At 29.8% G+C, this 18,946-nt stretch overlaps 1 protein-coding gene across 1 annotated transcript in view; it reads left to right on the top strand.

Moving 5' to 3' along the window:
* LOC137920494 (atrial natriuretic peptide receptor 1-like) overlaps nucleotides 1-18,946 on the top strand; it is a 112,472-nt gene that overhangs the window by 61,196 nt on the left and 32,330 nt on the right. Inside the window, exons 2-6 of the mRNA XM_068763863.1 lie at nucleotides 11,765-12,749; nucleotides 12,832-13,025; nucleotides 14,252-14,468; nucleotides 17,487-17,601; nucleotides 18,012-18,159. Of these exons, the coding sequence (XP_068619964.1) occupies nucleotides 11,837-12,749; nucleotides 12,832-13,025; nucleotides 14,252-14,468; nucleotides 17,487-17,601; nucleotides 18,012-18,159 (1,587 nt within the window). The 5' untranslated portion in view covers nucleotides 11,765-11,836. The remainder of the gene's footprint in view (nucleotides 1-11,764; nucleotides 12,750-12,831; nucleotides 13,026-14,251; nucleotides 14,469-17,486; nucleotides 17,602-18,011; nucleotides 18,160-18,946) is intronic.

Genomic DNA, 18,946 nt, shown 5'->3' with positions numbered 1-18,946 from the left:
TAAACGGCGCTCTAAATAACAATAAAACTTGATAAGAACCGTCTATTGTATATTAAGTTATTAATAGCTAAGATTATATACTTTTGTTACAGTCATATTATAAGGAAAAAACAAAAGTTTATAATTTACGATAAATAATTCGATTATTTATTGCTTTGATTAAGATAATATTGAAATATATGTTTTAATGTTTTTTTTTTATTTATCGAACTGTACCTCTTAATTTTTTTTTCAGATAGTCTCTAAGATATGGTTAGTCAATGTTTAAAGAAATATTATATTTATTTAGACAAGATGAGTTTCAGGCAAAATTTATCGTAACTTATTTTTAAGGCGCGAAAATTAGATGCTATAAAGTTAATACAGCACCCGGCGATAAATATTGCACATCGGCCTTTGGAAAGAGACCATCGGCTATTTTTGGCTTCGTAAACACTACTAATGTGACGTTTTGTCAGTCGTGCGACTGTGATAGACTGTGATGTGTGCTCTTCGAAGTCGAAATTAGCCGATTGTCCCTTTCCAAAGGTCGATGTGCAATATTTATCGCCGGATATTGTATATATTTTTTCAAACGAGTACTGCAATATTATGTAATTTAAAGGGTTTATTAAATATAAAGCAACATTCCGTAGGTAACGTGAAGCGTAAGGCTATAGCTATATGTTCATTTATTTCTTCAAACAATTCATTATTTATCTAAAATCATTCAGATGATAAATGAAATTAATGATTTTGCTATTATTAGGGATGCAAAGAAAGCCATCTCTATACCTAGTATTCCATTGTAAGTACGATTTAGCCCCGCGTACCGCAAACATTACCTTAGTTAAATTGCACAACAGTTTATTTTCAAAAATGAGCCACGATGTAATCGAAGTATCTTTAATAGTTGTTTTTGTAAACTAATTTGATAAAATCCAACGTGTAAGCTTATTGTTATAATATTAGATTACTGTTTACTATCTATTCTTGCAAAATTTGCAGTTAACATGTACAAAACCTTCGAAGGTATATTTTTGATAACATTTTTCTTTATAACCAATCAAAAATAAAAAAATAATGTTAAAAAAATGTTAAATCTTATGGCAATAACTTAAAATACACATGTAAAACACAATAAAAATTATCACTTTATCATTTTTTATTTAATCGCAGTTTGCATGTAGGTCAGATATATTAAATTTGGAAAACTACGAATATATTACAACTGTATTTTAAAGAAGAAGAGAAAAATAAAGTATCCAATTATCGTCCCGTATCGTGTTATCCACGTTGGCAAAAGTCTTAGAACGACTAGTACATAATGCTATTTACCTGAATCTATACTACGTTATATATACTTTTAACAGTTATTAATCTTATGTTACATATATAAAATTCTGTTGATACAAACTTCTGTAACGCTTTCGATAAGGTTGAATACAAAATGCTTCTTGGAAAACTAACATAAAATGAAATTCGAGAGAACATTTTTAAGATGGTTCAACTAGTAATTCACAAATTGGACACTATGGGTCATCATACATATTGATTCATCTGGCGACGCTTGCAAGTCATCAGTTGTACCACAGGGCTCCAATCTCGGTACACGCCTTTTTTACCAACTGACTAATCAGATTTACCAAGGTATTCCAAGTAGTTCGAAACGCATTCGTAACGTATACCCACATCAAACGTTCGCTATTAAACGGTGTAGAACCAATACCGGAAAGCGTGTTCCTTTGCGTCGCATTACGAAAAAGGTCTAATGAACATCTCTCAATAAATTGTTAACTAATAATAAGAAATAGAAAAAGAAATGTGTAATAAAGAATTAAGAAAGTAAAATAAATGTGTAAATAAAGATAAAATAAATGTAACATAAAATTAAAGAATAAAAATAAATAAAATGTACCTAGCCACCTTAGAGTAAGAAGATGATGGAAGAAAGGCGAGGAAAGAAAGATGTATAAAAGAGCGAAACGAAAGATATTGTGAAGGACAAAAGTAAAGAATGAAAGATATTGTGACGCGTGATAGAGAGTGATAAATAAATAAAAGACTGAAAAAAAAAATATTGAACAATAAAATCCCTGATACCAAAAAGTTAGGGGTACGAGAGGCCCCCAATAGCGGGTGCCATGTAAAAAAAATGAACATCTCTCTAATATAAGACTTTTTGTTTTGTCGTTAAATAAATTTAAAGTTATATAAAGTTGTTCTTCATTGGTAATCGTCGAATTAAAATAAATCGTTTAGCTTTAAGTTCTTATAAAATTTCTTTGTATTTCCTATAATTTTTATTTTCATCATTGCACTGCTTTCTTATCTTTTATTTTTTCAAAATGTTAATTAGTGCACTGATTATGTAATTATTATGATTTTTACTGTTATAAATAAATACTCTCAATAAAAAAATAAATACTCTCTACCGTACATCAATATCTAACACAAAAAATAACAAAATTTTCATGTATTTTAAAAGCTTTTCTTTAAATAAACATCTATAATAATCTTAACAATACAATGTACCCATAAAATCTGCATAGGAGACAAAAACCTTTGTTGCTCTTTTTAGAACTTAATGGCTTGAACTGGTTGACAGTTATTGTTTTGCGTTTAATTAATGCAGAAAATAATATTTTAGCTTTACCTTGCGCACTTTGCTACGCCAAAAACAATAAATAAATTCGAAAGAAATACATTACACAAATATTCAATTTATTTTTTGTTATTTTATTGATTTTCACTTAGAAAAAAAAAGTTTTTATTAAATTTTTAATCTATATTCATATAGAGACATCGATGGATTGAAGGCTCTCGAGTTCGAAATACGAAAACATTTCACACTTACTAAGTAACTATGTACCTATGTCTATAAGAAGAGCCAAATTTCTATGGACTTGTAACACAACATTACGCGTCACTGTCTTAGATTTATATTTAATCTTTTTCCTTGTCTGTAATACTTTTGAATTCTTTTTTAAATATTATTTATGGTAATATTTATCACATGTATATCAACTTCTCTTTTATATTAATTATTTGTATATTGTTCACGAAATTTATTATTAAATATATTACATAATAAGTTATTTTATATTAGTTACATCTTCATTATTTATACGTTATATAACTTTAGGTGTCATATCCCTCTGTTAAATTCGAAATATTTTTCTATACATCCAAAAGCCTGCAAGAAACCGTAGAAAGTATTTTTGAAATTGAAAAATGTCGAAATATTTATTTAGATATCAAGTTTCGGTATAATAAACTTGTAGGTATAAAGTTCCCTTTAAGCAAAATTTCTTGTATTATGAAACTTCACTCTTCCGTAAAGATATTTACGGAACTATTTTTATGCTTAAATAATTGTTTCTAATAGTTGGCTCACCCAGAGAGCAATAAAGGGGGCTTTGCACCAAGTTTCGAGATCGACTTAAAGATGACAAAATTCGAACAAAAATTAAGGTCACCGACGTATTGAAAGATTCTTTTAGTGGCGGTCATGTGCCGATAGGAGTACATAGACTAGGATATAGACAATGTCATTGAAAATCGCTCTGTGCGGGCAGCACAAGAGCGGTCATCTATGCCTTACAGTTGGCGTCTATCGGCTGAAAAGAAGATAAAGAAGTTGGTTATACAATGTGGCATGTGCGTGTGTTTATGTATGTTATACTATATAATACTATATTTGATTCCATTTCGGTTTGGTAGATAATAGTATCGAAACAATCCAACAAAGCATATTTGCAGTGGATTTTATTTTATGTTTACTATATGTTGCTTAAATAAAATAGGTGTATTTTTATTATAGTCTTTAAAGGCCAAATAAAGTCTTATTGGGAGTAAAATAAAAGCAGTATTTGGAACGATTTACGGCAAAGGATGTTAGACGTAAACACGAACGCCACTGGGATTAGGAATTTGAAATTAGAATTCCGGAAACTCGAAGTTGTTATGGAAAGGTGGCTGCTATTTCTTGTTGCTTGGCCTTGTTTATGTATTGACTGGTTTGAAAATCGATATTAAGAATTCGCTGAGATTAATTACAGTCTTAATGTAAAACATTCAATTTATATGTAAGAAATTATATAAAAATTTTGGTTACCGGAACACAAACTTTTATCCGTGCATACAGGATGATTAGTTATAAGTGATAAAAACTTAAAGAGTGAATGTATGGCCTATTTGTCAACAAAAAGTTTTAAAGCATTTACATCTATTTCCAAATGTAATTCCAAACATAATGTAATTTATGAATGTATTCTATTCCACATGGAAACTTGTCTGTGATGTAATCCTCGTATTTGGAAATGGTGACATGTATTAATTTTGCTAACATTGTCTTCCGAGAATTTCCGAGAATCGCGAATATTTGGTTCTTCTGTGTATATGTGATTGTAGTCATGAAGGAAATTGTAGATTCTATAGATATGTACAGTTGGCTTCCGATTCCTCGCTGAAGGCGTCACAATATAGATAATTTTCTTCATCTATTCCTCGCGACTAGGAGTCAAGGACAAGCACGTCAGATTCTGCAACCATCTTTTTCCAGGTTTTTCTATTTTGTGAAAGTTTTAAGGAGCCGTCCACGATGGCGAGTGGATGATCATACTTTGACCCTCCGCATTACCGACAAGTATTAGATTTTTCATATTATCCGAGTTAGTTCATGTAATGTGGTCGAAGTAATAGAGTATTCTACGCAATCATACTGTGGATTGTCGGGTTTTTATTATGAGTTCTTTAAAGTCCGCGGAATTTCTAACATTTCCAACACCACATCACGAAAGCGTCTTTTGCCTTGTACGAGGCTTAAGAGTCCAATTTTCGCATGCGAAAAAATATGGAGGAGGCGGCACCACTTTCAATTAGGTGCTTTTGTGAATGAAAACGTATAAGTGGCCATTTGTGCTTTCCGTATTACTTCAGTAACACAACCTCCATTAGATGTTGTAAATGAACTAAGTACAAATTGATCAACTCAATCTAGATCTTGCAATTCGTATTTCTTCTTGAATACTCCAATTCCTTTCCACATATTGTTTACCCACTATAGTTGGATGGGTTTTATAATGAAAATGTTATCTTTGTAGCTTTTTAATAAATGTTTAGATGTACGTGAAAAAATACCTGCATATCGTAGTCTTTGCCAAGATTGGATATTCAAAGTGCTGAAAGACAGGCAATACACTGCATCGCCAAGAAACCGTTTACACGGCGTGAAATTCGTATAAACAAAACGACGTTGAAATATTATTCTAATGAGAGCATGTGACTAAAATAACAAGTCACGATCTAATTATCGAACAGTTGTACACGTGTATAAGCAATGCTCGGTTTTTAAAAAAAAAACCGAAAGACCTTTACAATAAAATTAAAATAAATTAACTCATTTTTTATCTGTACATTTATTAGTAAGGTAAAAAAAAGTTATTTTAGTAGAACACTGCTCTGATAAATATATTTTTTCGCTGAATTTAAAGTGGTTGATAATATTTAGAATTAGTTTAAATATTTACAAGTAGGTTATATTTATGATTCTATGCATTTCAAGTACTTGATAAAATTTCAAATTAATCTAATCTATTCTGTAAAAACGGACTTTAGTAACAAAATATATACTTGTTGTATTAAATAGTTTCACGCTATTCAGTTAAATACAATATACTTAGAAAATATTGTACTGCGAGCCGTAATCTTTCTGGTTGATAAATTTTTAGTAAAAGACATATTTCTTTTCGGTGAACTAAAATGTACAAAAAATATTTCATGTATATTCGGAACTTTTTTGTCTATTTGAATAAAAGAGATTAAACAGTGTTTCTCGTAAAAATATCTTATTCTTACATAACGCACAAATATATGTATAGAGCCGAAAATAAGTTTTATGGCGTTTTTATTTAATTCAAAGTTTTTTTTCATTCAAGTTTATATTATTATAACTATAACTTTTTAATTGGTTTATAATCTTTCAATGTTTTTGGTTCATTTAATAAATCTAAGTTTTTATTTAAAATTACCTGTAATTTTGTCAATTTTTTGACAGTCTCGTTATTGAAAGTAAATTATTTTGCAACTTTTTACTTAGAACATATGAAAATATGATTTTACCTATATAATGATAAAAATAAATATTTTAAAATGACCTAGATACATTACTACTTTTATATGGTAAAGGACTCAACTAGTCTCAAGAAAAATTAATTTTTACAACATTTATTATAGATATATAAATAGAAAAATATTTATAGTTTAAGGACTCTGTTGATAACGATAAACTTTGATAAAAACACGTAAAACAACTTTTAATAAATTTACCTAGAAGGTGCCTTGTATGAAGACATATTATAAATTAATTCCGTAGAATTCGTTTCATGTGTTCAGCAGAACCACAGTACTTACGGTTACAAGTATATCAAGTACGAAATTAAATTGCCCACAAAGGTGCGAAAGCCATAATTTTACACCCTTGTTTCTATGAAGAAATTTCTCTGATATTACACTATAGTTATACGAAATTTTACTGGAAGCAGCTGTAGAATTTAGACCCGGCAAGATCGAACGTCAGATTACACGTACAGAAAGGCAGAAAGGCTTCATATCTGAGTGGGTACCTACAATGAATGCATGTATAATAAATTGTATAAATGACATTAAAAAATAAATATTATAGAAAAGTGAATAAAATTGAGAATAATAATATTTATTTACTTTATTGGAGATATACAGTAACAAAAGGCAGTAAAAAAAGTACAAACTTAGAAGCTTAGACATATAAAATTAGTTACAATTGTTACCTTATAACTATCTCCCTGAGAACAAAATAATTGATATGTAAATAATAAAAACCTCTGAGAAATATGGCGAAGGGTAGGACCACTACTTGGTTTCGGTGGAAGTTGATGCTGTTAACCCAAGGGCTTTTACAGCTTCATCGGAGTTCATGGAACGGAAGGGTCCGTGAACTTAAAATTAAACAGAAGCTAGACATACCGACTCTAGCAGAGCTGTGTAGTGTTGATGTCGTGTATGCGGCTTCGGTCAGCAGCGTGAACCACAGGCAAGCTAATCAGTCATAAAGACATGCTGCGGCTGCAACGATGATGAATTTAAATAATAAAGAGAGCCGAAGAGGGGACTTTAGCTGTTACTATGACTCTAATATCGTTTAGTATTTTCTAAAGAATAGTTTAAAACTCTTACTTAGATTTTATACAACTATAGCAATAGTAGCAGAATATTTTTCATTTCGTATTCGTTTTGTCTGTCTGGGCACCGTTTAAATCAATTAATATTCATGTAAGAAATTAATTAAATACTGTAATAACTTTGATTAAATATATATTAAATAATTATAACCTTTATAAAGTAATATCAACCAGGAAGATCGATTACGCATTTTAATTCAAGGTCCATGACAATTATCAATGCTATACTTTAGTTGAATGATAATGACGGACCTTATGGAATGCAATTGCATAATTTATATGTGACGTTATTTATAACTAAATCACGTGGAGTTCTAGAATAGTATTTATTGATTATTGTAATACAAAGTGAGAAATCGTAAATGCAATGCAATCGATGGAATCGTGATACGTGGAAGGTTTTACAAATTTATTTGTATAATCATTATAATCGGAAAACTTTCACCTAACTATTAAAAAAAATTTAACAAATACATGAAATAGAAAATTTGTATAAAATACTAAATCAACAAATTCTTCAAAAAATCTGTCAACGCTGACATGCCAAAAACAGGATTAACCATTATTTAAATAATGCGCCTATAATTTATTGAAGCCTTGCCCGTGTTTCTATCACCACTTTTGTATTTCGAATAGCAGTTTTGGTAGTAAAGTTAACTGAAAAAAAAGCGTATTATTTAATCAAACAAAACTAATAAAAAATTTATAAATAAATTGAGCGTTTATTGTTTAACACTTTATCTACTACTATGTTTTACCTACACTAAGTTGTACACTTTTCTTATTTATCGTTAAACGATTGGACTCCTTGAACAACTTGTTCGACAAATACTTCCTTTAAAGTCTTCTGTTGTTCTCTGTTTCTTCCCATTCTCCTCTATTATGATCCAGTTACTTTTTAAGATAGTCCTCCTATTGTTTAGTTTGTGGTCATTTGCTTTTTTTTCGTTCTTGGGATATCACTCTGTTACAATTATTTCTGTCTCGAGATTTCAAATTTAGTAACATTTTTTTACTATTACTAATATTTTATCTTTTCATTTGAAACTTTTTTACACTTCTCTCTTTTCCGGATTAATATACTTATGGATTATTTCGTTCATAAGTTTTTCTATTAATGGCTATGGTTGGTAAATACTGTTGCTTTATAATGATACTAACAAATTAAATCAATGAATGAAGAGTTCACTTTTAAATGTTTCATTTGTTGCATTTTCTTTTGAACTGCGATAGGTCAAACTTTTAACTGTACGAAGTTTGACAGGACAGCTATTAATTGAATGTAGTGAAAATTGTACTTCTGTCGATATTTGATATCTAGTACAAGAAATTTGACTCATGAAACATATTATAACAATTGCAAATTTTTCCAGGGCCCTTAACAATTTCGCTAACAAACACTTCAAAGCTCCTTCTTCGATATATTTACAAAACGATTTTTATCTCTTACCATAGCAGTACTTTTTATTATATCATTATAATGTTTTTAATTATCAGTTCCATTTTAATTACGATACAATTCTTCACAGAAACTGAGTTAAATTAATTAATAATTGATTAAGTTTTAAGCGAATCATTCGCTACGTTGCCATCAGCTTTGATTAATGATTACGAAAGTTATACGTTCGTTTACCTTTGAGAGTTTAATTCTAGTGCTTCAGCCCAGAATAAGCTATATAGCGTCATCAAAAAGCAGTTTAGCTTTATTAATACTGCTAATAACAGTCAATTTATTAGCACAGCGGGTTATTCTAAATTTGTTCGTTACTCTGTTATTTACTCGTGGTTATTTTAGGGAAACGTAAATATCGCATAACAACATCAATTGAGCTAGTGAACTACTTATTACAATGCTAATGACTGTGGTAATGTTTATGTGTGTTGTTTGCTTTTGTGGTTTAATGTGATGGTCAATTATAAAGTTAAACAAAATGTTAGTTTTGTACTCTTTTCTTACGTTTAGTTTATATAAAAACATTGTGATTTTACATTGATTAATAATATAAAATTACGACTTTTATTTTTTTGCTTTATTAAATTTGTGAAATTATTGAACTATTGAGAAATTGTCTACAGGTAAACGCTAATTTTGTGTTACAAAAGAAAATGTAAAGTACATGGGATATAACATATGAACTTTACGCCTGATATTTTAGAATTGTTTTTATGGCAACAAATGTGAATAAATAACTATATAAAACAAATATACACATATATACACACACACACACACACATGTATATATATATATATATATATATATATATATATAAATCCACAAAAATGAAATGTGTATTTTATTTTTGATAAGAGGTACGTTTACTATGCGTTGTCATGTCTCCTGTGTTTGGCGGAGTAATAGTGTTCATGAATTGAGTTTTTAGAAGCAGTTTTAAAAACACCTGTCCCGACCAAACTTTTTGTTTCGTCGATGTCAAACTTCTTAAAAAAAACACCTATCATTTCTAATAAAATTGTTTATATTATGAATAATTATTTAGTGATGACACCGAACGAAGTGACTACAATGACAAAGCAGTAATAAAATAATAACGTAATGTGTTTACTCAGTAAAATCAAATCACGTGTTTCGCACCTTGAGAGTTATTTTTAGCTTGATTGAGCCGTAAGCATGTAACGTCTTTATGTGGTTCCCTGTCTAATCTTAGACGCTTTAAACTTGAAATCTCAAGGTCATCTTGTTTCGTCGGATTATTAATGACCGGTTCGTTTGAAAAAAGAACTAAGATGAATGTTGTTTTAAATTGCACATTTTTAGTCTCGAGGAAATTTGGAAATATTGTGATCTTTCAAATATATTTAGTCATATTATTATCAATATATGCTTCTAAGCATTAAGATTTGTTCTTCTCTGTTTGGGGGCATTAAAATCATCAAAGTTTTATATTTTTATTTTGCTCGCATCTGGAGTACTGCACATAAGTATGGAATCCTAACTACAGAAGTTATATTGGTTGGATTTAAACCATTCAAAATAAGTTCCGAAGATTTTATCAGTATAGCTCACAAAACTAACGCAGCAAGAAACATTACGTACTAACTTTAGAGGAGCGAAGGAATATGGCTGACAAGTCTTTAGCGATCGACACAGTCAAGTGTCCCGTACTTCTAACTAGATTGAGGAATCCCACAAATACTAATCTCGTGAGGAATCCCATAATGTTGAATATTATCCGTGTAAACAAATTATCGTAACTATGCATTTCTTATGAGATAGTCATAATTTCAATAATACAATGAATGAATTGATTTTAGACCTTTTTGCACTAGTGTTCCGAGACTCAAAATAATTTAGTGATGCAATCTTCCTTTCAGTTTAATAATGTATATATTTTATTTATTACACAATACTTCTCTGTTATTATAAATCTTAAATATAATATTATCTTTATAATCAACTTGTTACATCGCATCTTTAGATTGTATTTCTTTCTTTAAGGGAAAACTTTTAATTGGCCTTCTGCCACTATTATTAATTTATACATGAAGCAGTGGTAGCTCAGCAGTAGAGGACTAAGACTAGGATCGTAGGTCGCGGGGTCGATTCTCGGGATACAGTCTTGTATATGATTCACATTGCGGTAATTATAAACGATTGTGACTTCTCACAAAACATATTTTTAGAGGGTTGACAGTGGTCCTCTGTCTATCATAACTTCACACTACGATCTCCAACCTACCTATCTAGCATGGTGATTATAGTACATCCTAACTTTTTAACTTTGATACCACTAACATTATTCTAGCTTTTACAACAAACTTCTGAAGTAACACCGTTTTAACAAAGTTTTGAGAGATTTTAAAGCACTTGTAATTCGAGCGACAACTTTGTTAGATGTGTTTCGTTATTTCTACCCTCCACTTTTGTAAAATCATTATTATGATATTAATCATCATTAAGAGTATTCAATAAGTGATCATCATAGGCTTAACTTTGAGATCGCCACGATGAAAGGTCTTTCACTGCTCGAATCCAAGGACTTCCCGCGACCTAAACTATGTCTTGGTAATACCTAGAAGACGGGGGTTACCCACACCGCCAATATTACGCACAATAATTACACTTTTAAGTATATAATAACAATTATAAGCTTCTAGACAGCTGTCATATCGATATGTAATGACGGAGAAATACACAAAAATATATATGTTTTCTTGTGCCTTCGGTGCATTGTTATTTATTCCCACGTACAAGTTAACTTACATGTATTTGTCCAACGTGAATAATTAATTTTTAGCGATAAGACATGTCTAGTCTACGATAACCTGTTTCCAAAAATTATGCGAATTTACAGTGCATTCGCGCAAAATAATAGCTTGGTAACCATAATACAGTATATTAATTACAAATTTAAATATAAAGAATAACAAATTTAATTTAAATTCAGAGTTTCGACAAATAAAAAGTGTAGCATTTCATAGGATTTTCGAAATGAAAAAAAAATTAATAAGAACGTTTAGCTTAACTTAAACAATGTAATATTTTTTTAATCGTATAACGATCATCGCATAATTAAGTAAAAAAGTGAAATCATATTTTTAAGATTGATAAAGTGTATCGACCAAATTGAAAGGCGTTAGTGATTAAATAAAATGAAATAAAGTGTGATAATACAATGTTAAAGGAGATCGTGGTAACGATTCTCCAAAAGACCACTGAGACTGAGGCGTTTAGTATATCAAAGTCATATTCAACCCGAGCGAAGTTCAAGAAGAGAGGAAACTGTAAAAATTTTAATGAAAACAATGAAAATATTACCCAGCGAAATTGTAATCTGGTCAATACTAAAGCACACGAGATTAAAAATCATTTAAAGAATAAAACAAAGAATCTTAAACTTCCTTCCTTATTGACATTCCTTGTTTATTACGTCTGTGTTTTTAATGTGATAGCTTTGTGTGATGTTAGTGTTAATAATGTAAATATAAAAACTAAAAACGAAAGTTACGAATCACCAATGAGTAAAGCATTTATTAGCGACAATTATAATATAAATATAAATTATACAAAACTAAAAGTTCACGGAAAAAACTTCCGCGTGGGACGTGCGCCTTTACATGAAGAAACTGAAAAAAAGAAACCTGGAAAGATTCCCAGAGAAGGCGTTGAAGCCTTGTACAAGTACTACAATTATTATAAGAAAAAAGAAGGATTCCTTAATGCAACGGATTTCACAAAACATGATATTGAATTAAGTAAAATATATGACGATACCCGTGCCCTTGGATACCCACATGATTTGGCAATGAACCCTTATTATGTTAAAAGTATTAATTTTAATTTAAGACCAGAACGTCACCAATTCAAGGATAAAATAGTAAAATTTGGTGTACTTCTATCAGCGGATCCAACGCAAGTTTTTTCTTTGTCGAAAGTATTGCCTATTGTGGAAATGGCTGCAGCCGCGGTGACCACACCGGACGGTCCTTTGCCGGGCTGGAAAATTCTTGTAGATTACCGAGATACTCGGTGTTCATCTATAGATGGACCTTTGGCAGCTTTTGAATTCTACATCAATCAATCTGCAGGTAAGTGGACATACAGTATTTAAAATATATTTACATTTACAACAAATGTATTAGTTATGTAAATAATTACAATTGTTTGTAGATGCATTTATTGGCCCGGGCTGTGAATATGTGATAGCGCCAGTAGCAAGGTATGCTGGTCCATGGCATATTCCAGTTTTAACCGCAGGCGCACAAGCTCAAGTATTCGACTATAAGGATACAGGTTACAAAACTCTCACAAGGATGATGGGAAGTTACACTCAAGCCGGTGTAGCCATTCGTAAAGTTTTGGAGGTAAATAGTATGATATACTTTTTATATACTTTGTGTTCTGAATGTTGTATTGTGTTCATTGGTAATGTAGTTTTGGTTTAAATTAAGTCTTATATGTTTTATGTGTTTTATTTTTTCAAACGGTATGGTTAATGGTTTGCTTGTTAAAGAGGAAATGTATTATTCAATATTATTTAACATTTTGTTATACATAAGTTATTTAATAAGGCGTTCTAAAATTAAAATGTGGCGAAACATCAAAAGTGAAAATGATTGCGCTTTATGGCTGTTGAAGTAATACATGAAATTCAACTATGCTTATAAAAAAATAAATAAAAAAAACATATATATGATAAGATTTGCAATATCAACGATTACACTTTAAATAATTACGTCATTTGTTTTTTATTATGTAACTTGCCGTATTTGAATAGGTCAAGACAGTGACATATTGCATATACTTAAGCAAATTCAATTTTATTTCCTGGACTATTTTTAGTTGAAATTTTTGAAAATTATATTATTTTTTAACGTTACGTTATCTACGTTACACTTAAAATACCTATTCTGGATATTGAATATTTTTTCGAATATTTTAGCGAAACTCAATTTTTTTGTTAGATGTTTTAGTCGAATTAACGAATAGTAATATATTTATGTAATTATAAAATTCTATAAATGTTTATGTTACATTTTCATTACATTTCTTTCATTACGTGAATTGACATCAAACATTGTCGTGAATACGATATCTCCAATTTTTTGTGTATATATTTTTAAGGATTTATTAGAACAAAATATATGGCCTCTACATAAAATTCTGCGTCAAATGTGATAATATTGTTTTTACATAAAAATTCTAGCATGTTTATTAATTTTTATAAATAAGATGTCTCTTTTTTATTTTAATTATATTATTGCATGTTCACATGATTATTTATCCTTTTTTGTACATTTATTTAATTAATATAAATAATCGTCAGGAGAAAATTTTTTGATTCTTTTAGGTTTAACGCAATATCTGTATGTTTTTTTCGCAATACACATTAACCTTTGTTTTCCTATTGTTTGTGAAATTTTAAATAAATTGTTACGAATCTATCAAATATGCTTTTTTAATTTATTTTTTATAAATATTTTCAAGTAAACGTGATTGTAATTGACGTGTATGCTTTTTGCTTTCTTCTAATCAATGTGATATTTTTTTTTTAATTTCCGCATAAGAAATGTGATATTTTTTGTTTCAGGAGTTTAACTGGCGCAAGCTTGGTATGCTCTACCACAACAACAATCCAGCAACGGGCCAAGGAAACAGTCCGTGCTATCTCACCCTCAGTGCTGTGTTTTCGGTTCTGCTAAAGAAGAACTCGGGCTATTCAATACCGAACATTCCGTTCGACGAAACTGTGACCAACAGGACGGTTTTAAAGAGATTGCTCAAGAAATTCTCGTTAAGTACGAGAAGTGAGTATGTGATGTCTGATTGAAAAGAATTATTTACAAAAATCAATTAATTTTTTGTCTGTTATAACTGCAGTTTTATTTAATGCAAGTCTGTTTCATTCATCATGAGATACATAAAGATAAATTATAGTGAATTTGCCGTGAAAGTACTAGTGAGTGGTATGAATGTGAAAACTCTTTGTAGCCACCTGTGGGATTTAGGCCTATTTACACCGAATCTACTCACTTCGTAAGGTAGGGAGAGCAGTATGGTTGCAGCAGGTAAACGCCAATGCATTGCACGAAGGCATTAGGCCTGCTTTGCGAGTACTCGAGCACCATACCGGGCCCCTCTATGCCTACTACTTGACTTTCACCCTCACGATAATCATCGTAAAACGCACAGAAGTTACGTCTCTTTACATGAAGTGTGTGTGTATAAATTCTCAATTAATATACACCAAATCCTTTCCTTAAGGTCGTTTCTACTTTTTTAAGAGTTAGACCTTTGAAAAAAATGTGTGTTTATAAATTCTCAATTAATATACACCAAATCATTTCCTTGAGGTTTTTTCTACTTTTTTAAGAGTTAGAAAAACTTGAATATTTACGACAATCAATCGTTACATGATATATCTACATGTTTAGTTTTAATAAAATATTACGAGTCTTCAGTGCTGGTTATTTTAAATTATTTCAAATTTAAAATCAAACCGGTGATACAGGTTTTTAAACTTTACAGTGCTACTCGTGTTACTTTTAGATATACATACATAATTAACATAAAGAGGATTCGTCATTAAACATTTTATATATTTATTTTTATTAATATAAACATATATTGCTTAACGAGTTTAGGTATATTCAATTTTTTGTAAAAATACTATTAAACGTTATCAACACGTTGTAGTTGAAACACGAAGTTTTTGGTACTGCAGGTGTTTTACGCAATTGTCTTTTTTTTAATAAAAGACAAGCATTTTTAAATAATGTATTTCAGATATCATCCTCATATACATTTTAAATGTCTTAACAGACTTTAATGTTTCGATTAAATTATATCCTCGTGGGCATAGAAAAACTTTTACATTAAAAAAAATTAATTGTCATGACAGTGATGTTTAGTTTGTAACTGAAAAACAATGATATCGGTCGTTAAAAATTTTAAAGCCTTATTTGTAGAGAATTAAAATTAAATATCACATGTTCATCTATTAATTCAATAATGTACCTCATTGTTTCAGCCCATAAACACTCACTGCAAGACATAGGCCTTATTTAAACATATCTATGTGGGATATATCATAATCGCAGGTCTAGGCAGGCGCGTTTACAATCGCATTGTGGTACGCAAAGTATGCTGGTGCCCATCCTTTGTAAACTTAGTTTTGAGAAGTGGCAATTCTATATAATTAATGCGAAAAGCGTTAATATATATAAGTACATATCCCAGGAATTGAACTTGCTACCTACAATCACATCTCAGCCCTCTGCCGCTGGGCAGTATATAGTATAACATAATCAAAACATATTTTATTAGTAATTTCTAATAAAACTTATTTTAAATGATTGTAATTTAGCTATTAATTTATTAGAGTAATTTTTGAGTTATCAATACAACAAAATAATATTATTTTCGGTTGGTCTGACTAATAAGAAAAATACAAAATTCGGGCTTGCATGTTTGAATAATTTTATCTTTTTCGGGTACAATTACGCAGTGGTAATTAAGTTATCTTAAATTCGTTTTGAGTGACTTTTATTAACAATAACATAAGTCAACTTTTGTAAAAATTCAACGGTCGTAATGTATAAGCCAGATTTATGTTATGTGTGATAATAAATATAACTAGTAACTTCAGTATTTATAAATTCATCATCATTAAATGAGTTGATGCACAAACACTGAAAGCTAAAGATGACCCCTATAATCCTAGGAGACCAGTGACCTCCGGCGAGTTTAACTCAATTCATTTATTGCACAAAACAAATTTAGTTTTTCCAAATAATAACATCAATTTTTGTTATTTATCTCTATTACTATTTGAACAAAGAAAACTATCGGAGGTATATCTGATCTATAATACATTAAATATTACAAAGCCAACATTTACAACTTATGTGTGAACAAAAGCAATTGTTTCAAACCGTGTGTATTGGTCCATGTTACAATTCAGAGGTTTGTTAGGAATATCGAAGTTTTATTAAAGTGCTCTAACAATAAACCAAAAGTTATAGAAATCATTCGTGTTTAACTTAATTGTTAATAATTTGATCAACTTTAAAACAAAACGTTTTGATTTGAATATATAAAATTAATAACGCCATCTGTTATCGGATATGTTAAAATAACTCCGCAGAAAACTATGCTTAACCTTTATTATTCTAATCATTTAACATATTAAATGCATTGATAAAGTATTGTATTGATGACGTAACATGACAAATATAGAGAATTGATCGAATTTATACAAAAAATAAAATATTAAACATAGAAAAACATTCAATTATGAATTTATCTCTCGTATAAAACGATCAAAGGTAACAAAAGAATGGCTATGTTCAGAGTGACGCTACGAGATCGAATTGAGAGACAGAATAGAAATCCCTCGAGCTGCGTCGGTGACTTTTCAGGCTTAGAACTTTCGTTATTTTATTATTGAAATAGCTATTATGAAATAATTATTTATTTAAAAAATGTATGCAATAATTATTTACAGCCTCATCTGTGATAACTGCAAAATTTGTTGGGTATTTTTAAATCCATATAGTTACCTTAACAAAATATTTTAAATATCAATACTGCTTATATATTTATAATTAAAACATTTTACTTATCAAATAATTTCAATTTAATGCTTATTCTACCCCATTGAACCGGTTGAAAATAGACCGTAAGTATTGTAGTTAATAAACTTTTGTGACAATCGATTTATAAAAAAACGTAGGAAGCGTATCATATAGTGCAGAGAGCCAATACGAAGAAAAGGAAATAAAAGTAAGGAAAATACGTGAAAGATTTTATGATTTTTTTTTCAGTTGTCGTGGTCTGCGCCAACCCAGGGACTGTGAGAGAAATAATGCTCGCGGCGGACGAACTTAACATGGTATCCTCCGGGGAATATGTGTTCTTCAATATTGAACTATTTTCTAAGTGAGTACATATATTTACAAATAAATACGTATTTTAATATCGAAAATAAACACTAAAGTATATAAATGTATTGTATTATAATTTTGAATTTATGACAAAGATATTTATGCCTATAAAAATTAATAAAAGAATTGAAGACGAATCCACAACAATAATTTTAATACGTTCTATATGTTCTGACTTCATAAATATAATATAATATGAAATGATATAATATAATATAATATAATATAATATAATATAATATAATATAATATAATATAATATAATATAATATAATATAATATAATATAATATAATATAATATAATATAATATAATATAATATAATATAATATAATATAATATAATATAATATAATATAATATAATATAATATAATATAATATAATGTAATATAATATTCGGACAGTCTGGCGTCAGCTTCGTCAAAAGAACCGTGGAAGATAGAAGGTGATACAGAAGAAAGAAATGAGAGAGCGAGACGGGCGTATAGTGCGGTCCTAACGGTTACAAGTCCAGCTCCAGAGAAGAAAGAGTACCTTGAATTCTCTGATAAGGCAAGTATCTTTTAATTGTTAAAAATTACTCATATGGAAAAAGGGAGCTAATGTTTTCGGTTATTTGCATTTTTAATCCGGAAATAGCCGCCATCTGCATATGAGTTTCTTTTAGGACTTAAAGCTGAACTGACCTGTCCCAGGTATTCGACTGCTGGACGATCTCTCGCTGCCAGTCTTTATTAAGGCCTTGGCGAGGCTAAGAACGAGTTGTCATTAGAGAATTAATGTAACCCATGAAAACATAATTTCGTAGAAAGAGGCTGCGGTGAGATAGAACTTTAGACCTTCCTTATCTTTGGCAGCCACGTGGACATTAGAAGAAGTGACCCCGTGCTTTTTTTAAACGGCTTTATTTAGTTCGACCCGTATGGAATTTATTTGGGTCAAAATTAGAAATTGAAATTTAAGCACCTTCCCGTTATCAGATTGTTCTGAAATTTGGTACACATTTAATTTAGATGACAATACAATATATTAAAATCAATAACATTATAAATCTAAGATGGCCGCCGATACAAAATGGCGGATTACATATTTTTCCTTAACCCCCTCAATAGGGGTATCAAATGAAAGGGCTACACTAGTAAAATTCGATGATTATGTCAAAATTTAAAATTCAAGATGGACGCCGTTCTAATATGGCGAACTAGGTACATATTTTTCCTCAACCACCACAATATAGGTATCAAAAAACCGTTTAACTTAAAAGTTTTTTAAATGTATTTATTAACTTTAATACCATGGTGATGTCCGCTGATTAGATACTGACATGCTGCACGTATAT

This window comes from Battus philenor, unplaced genomic scaffold (assembly GCF_028537555.1).
Source record: "Battus philenor isolate CCGP_79_NKW_IND1 unplaced genomic scaffold, ilBatPhil1.0.hap1 SCAF_18, whole genome shotgun sequence".
Taxonomy (NCBI): Eukaryota; Metazoa; Arthropoda; class Insecta; order Lepidoptera; family Papilionidae; genus Battus; species Battus philenor.
This window is presented reverse-complemented; position numbering and strand designations above follow the sequence as displayed.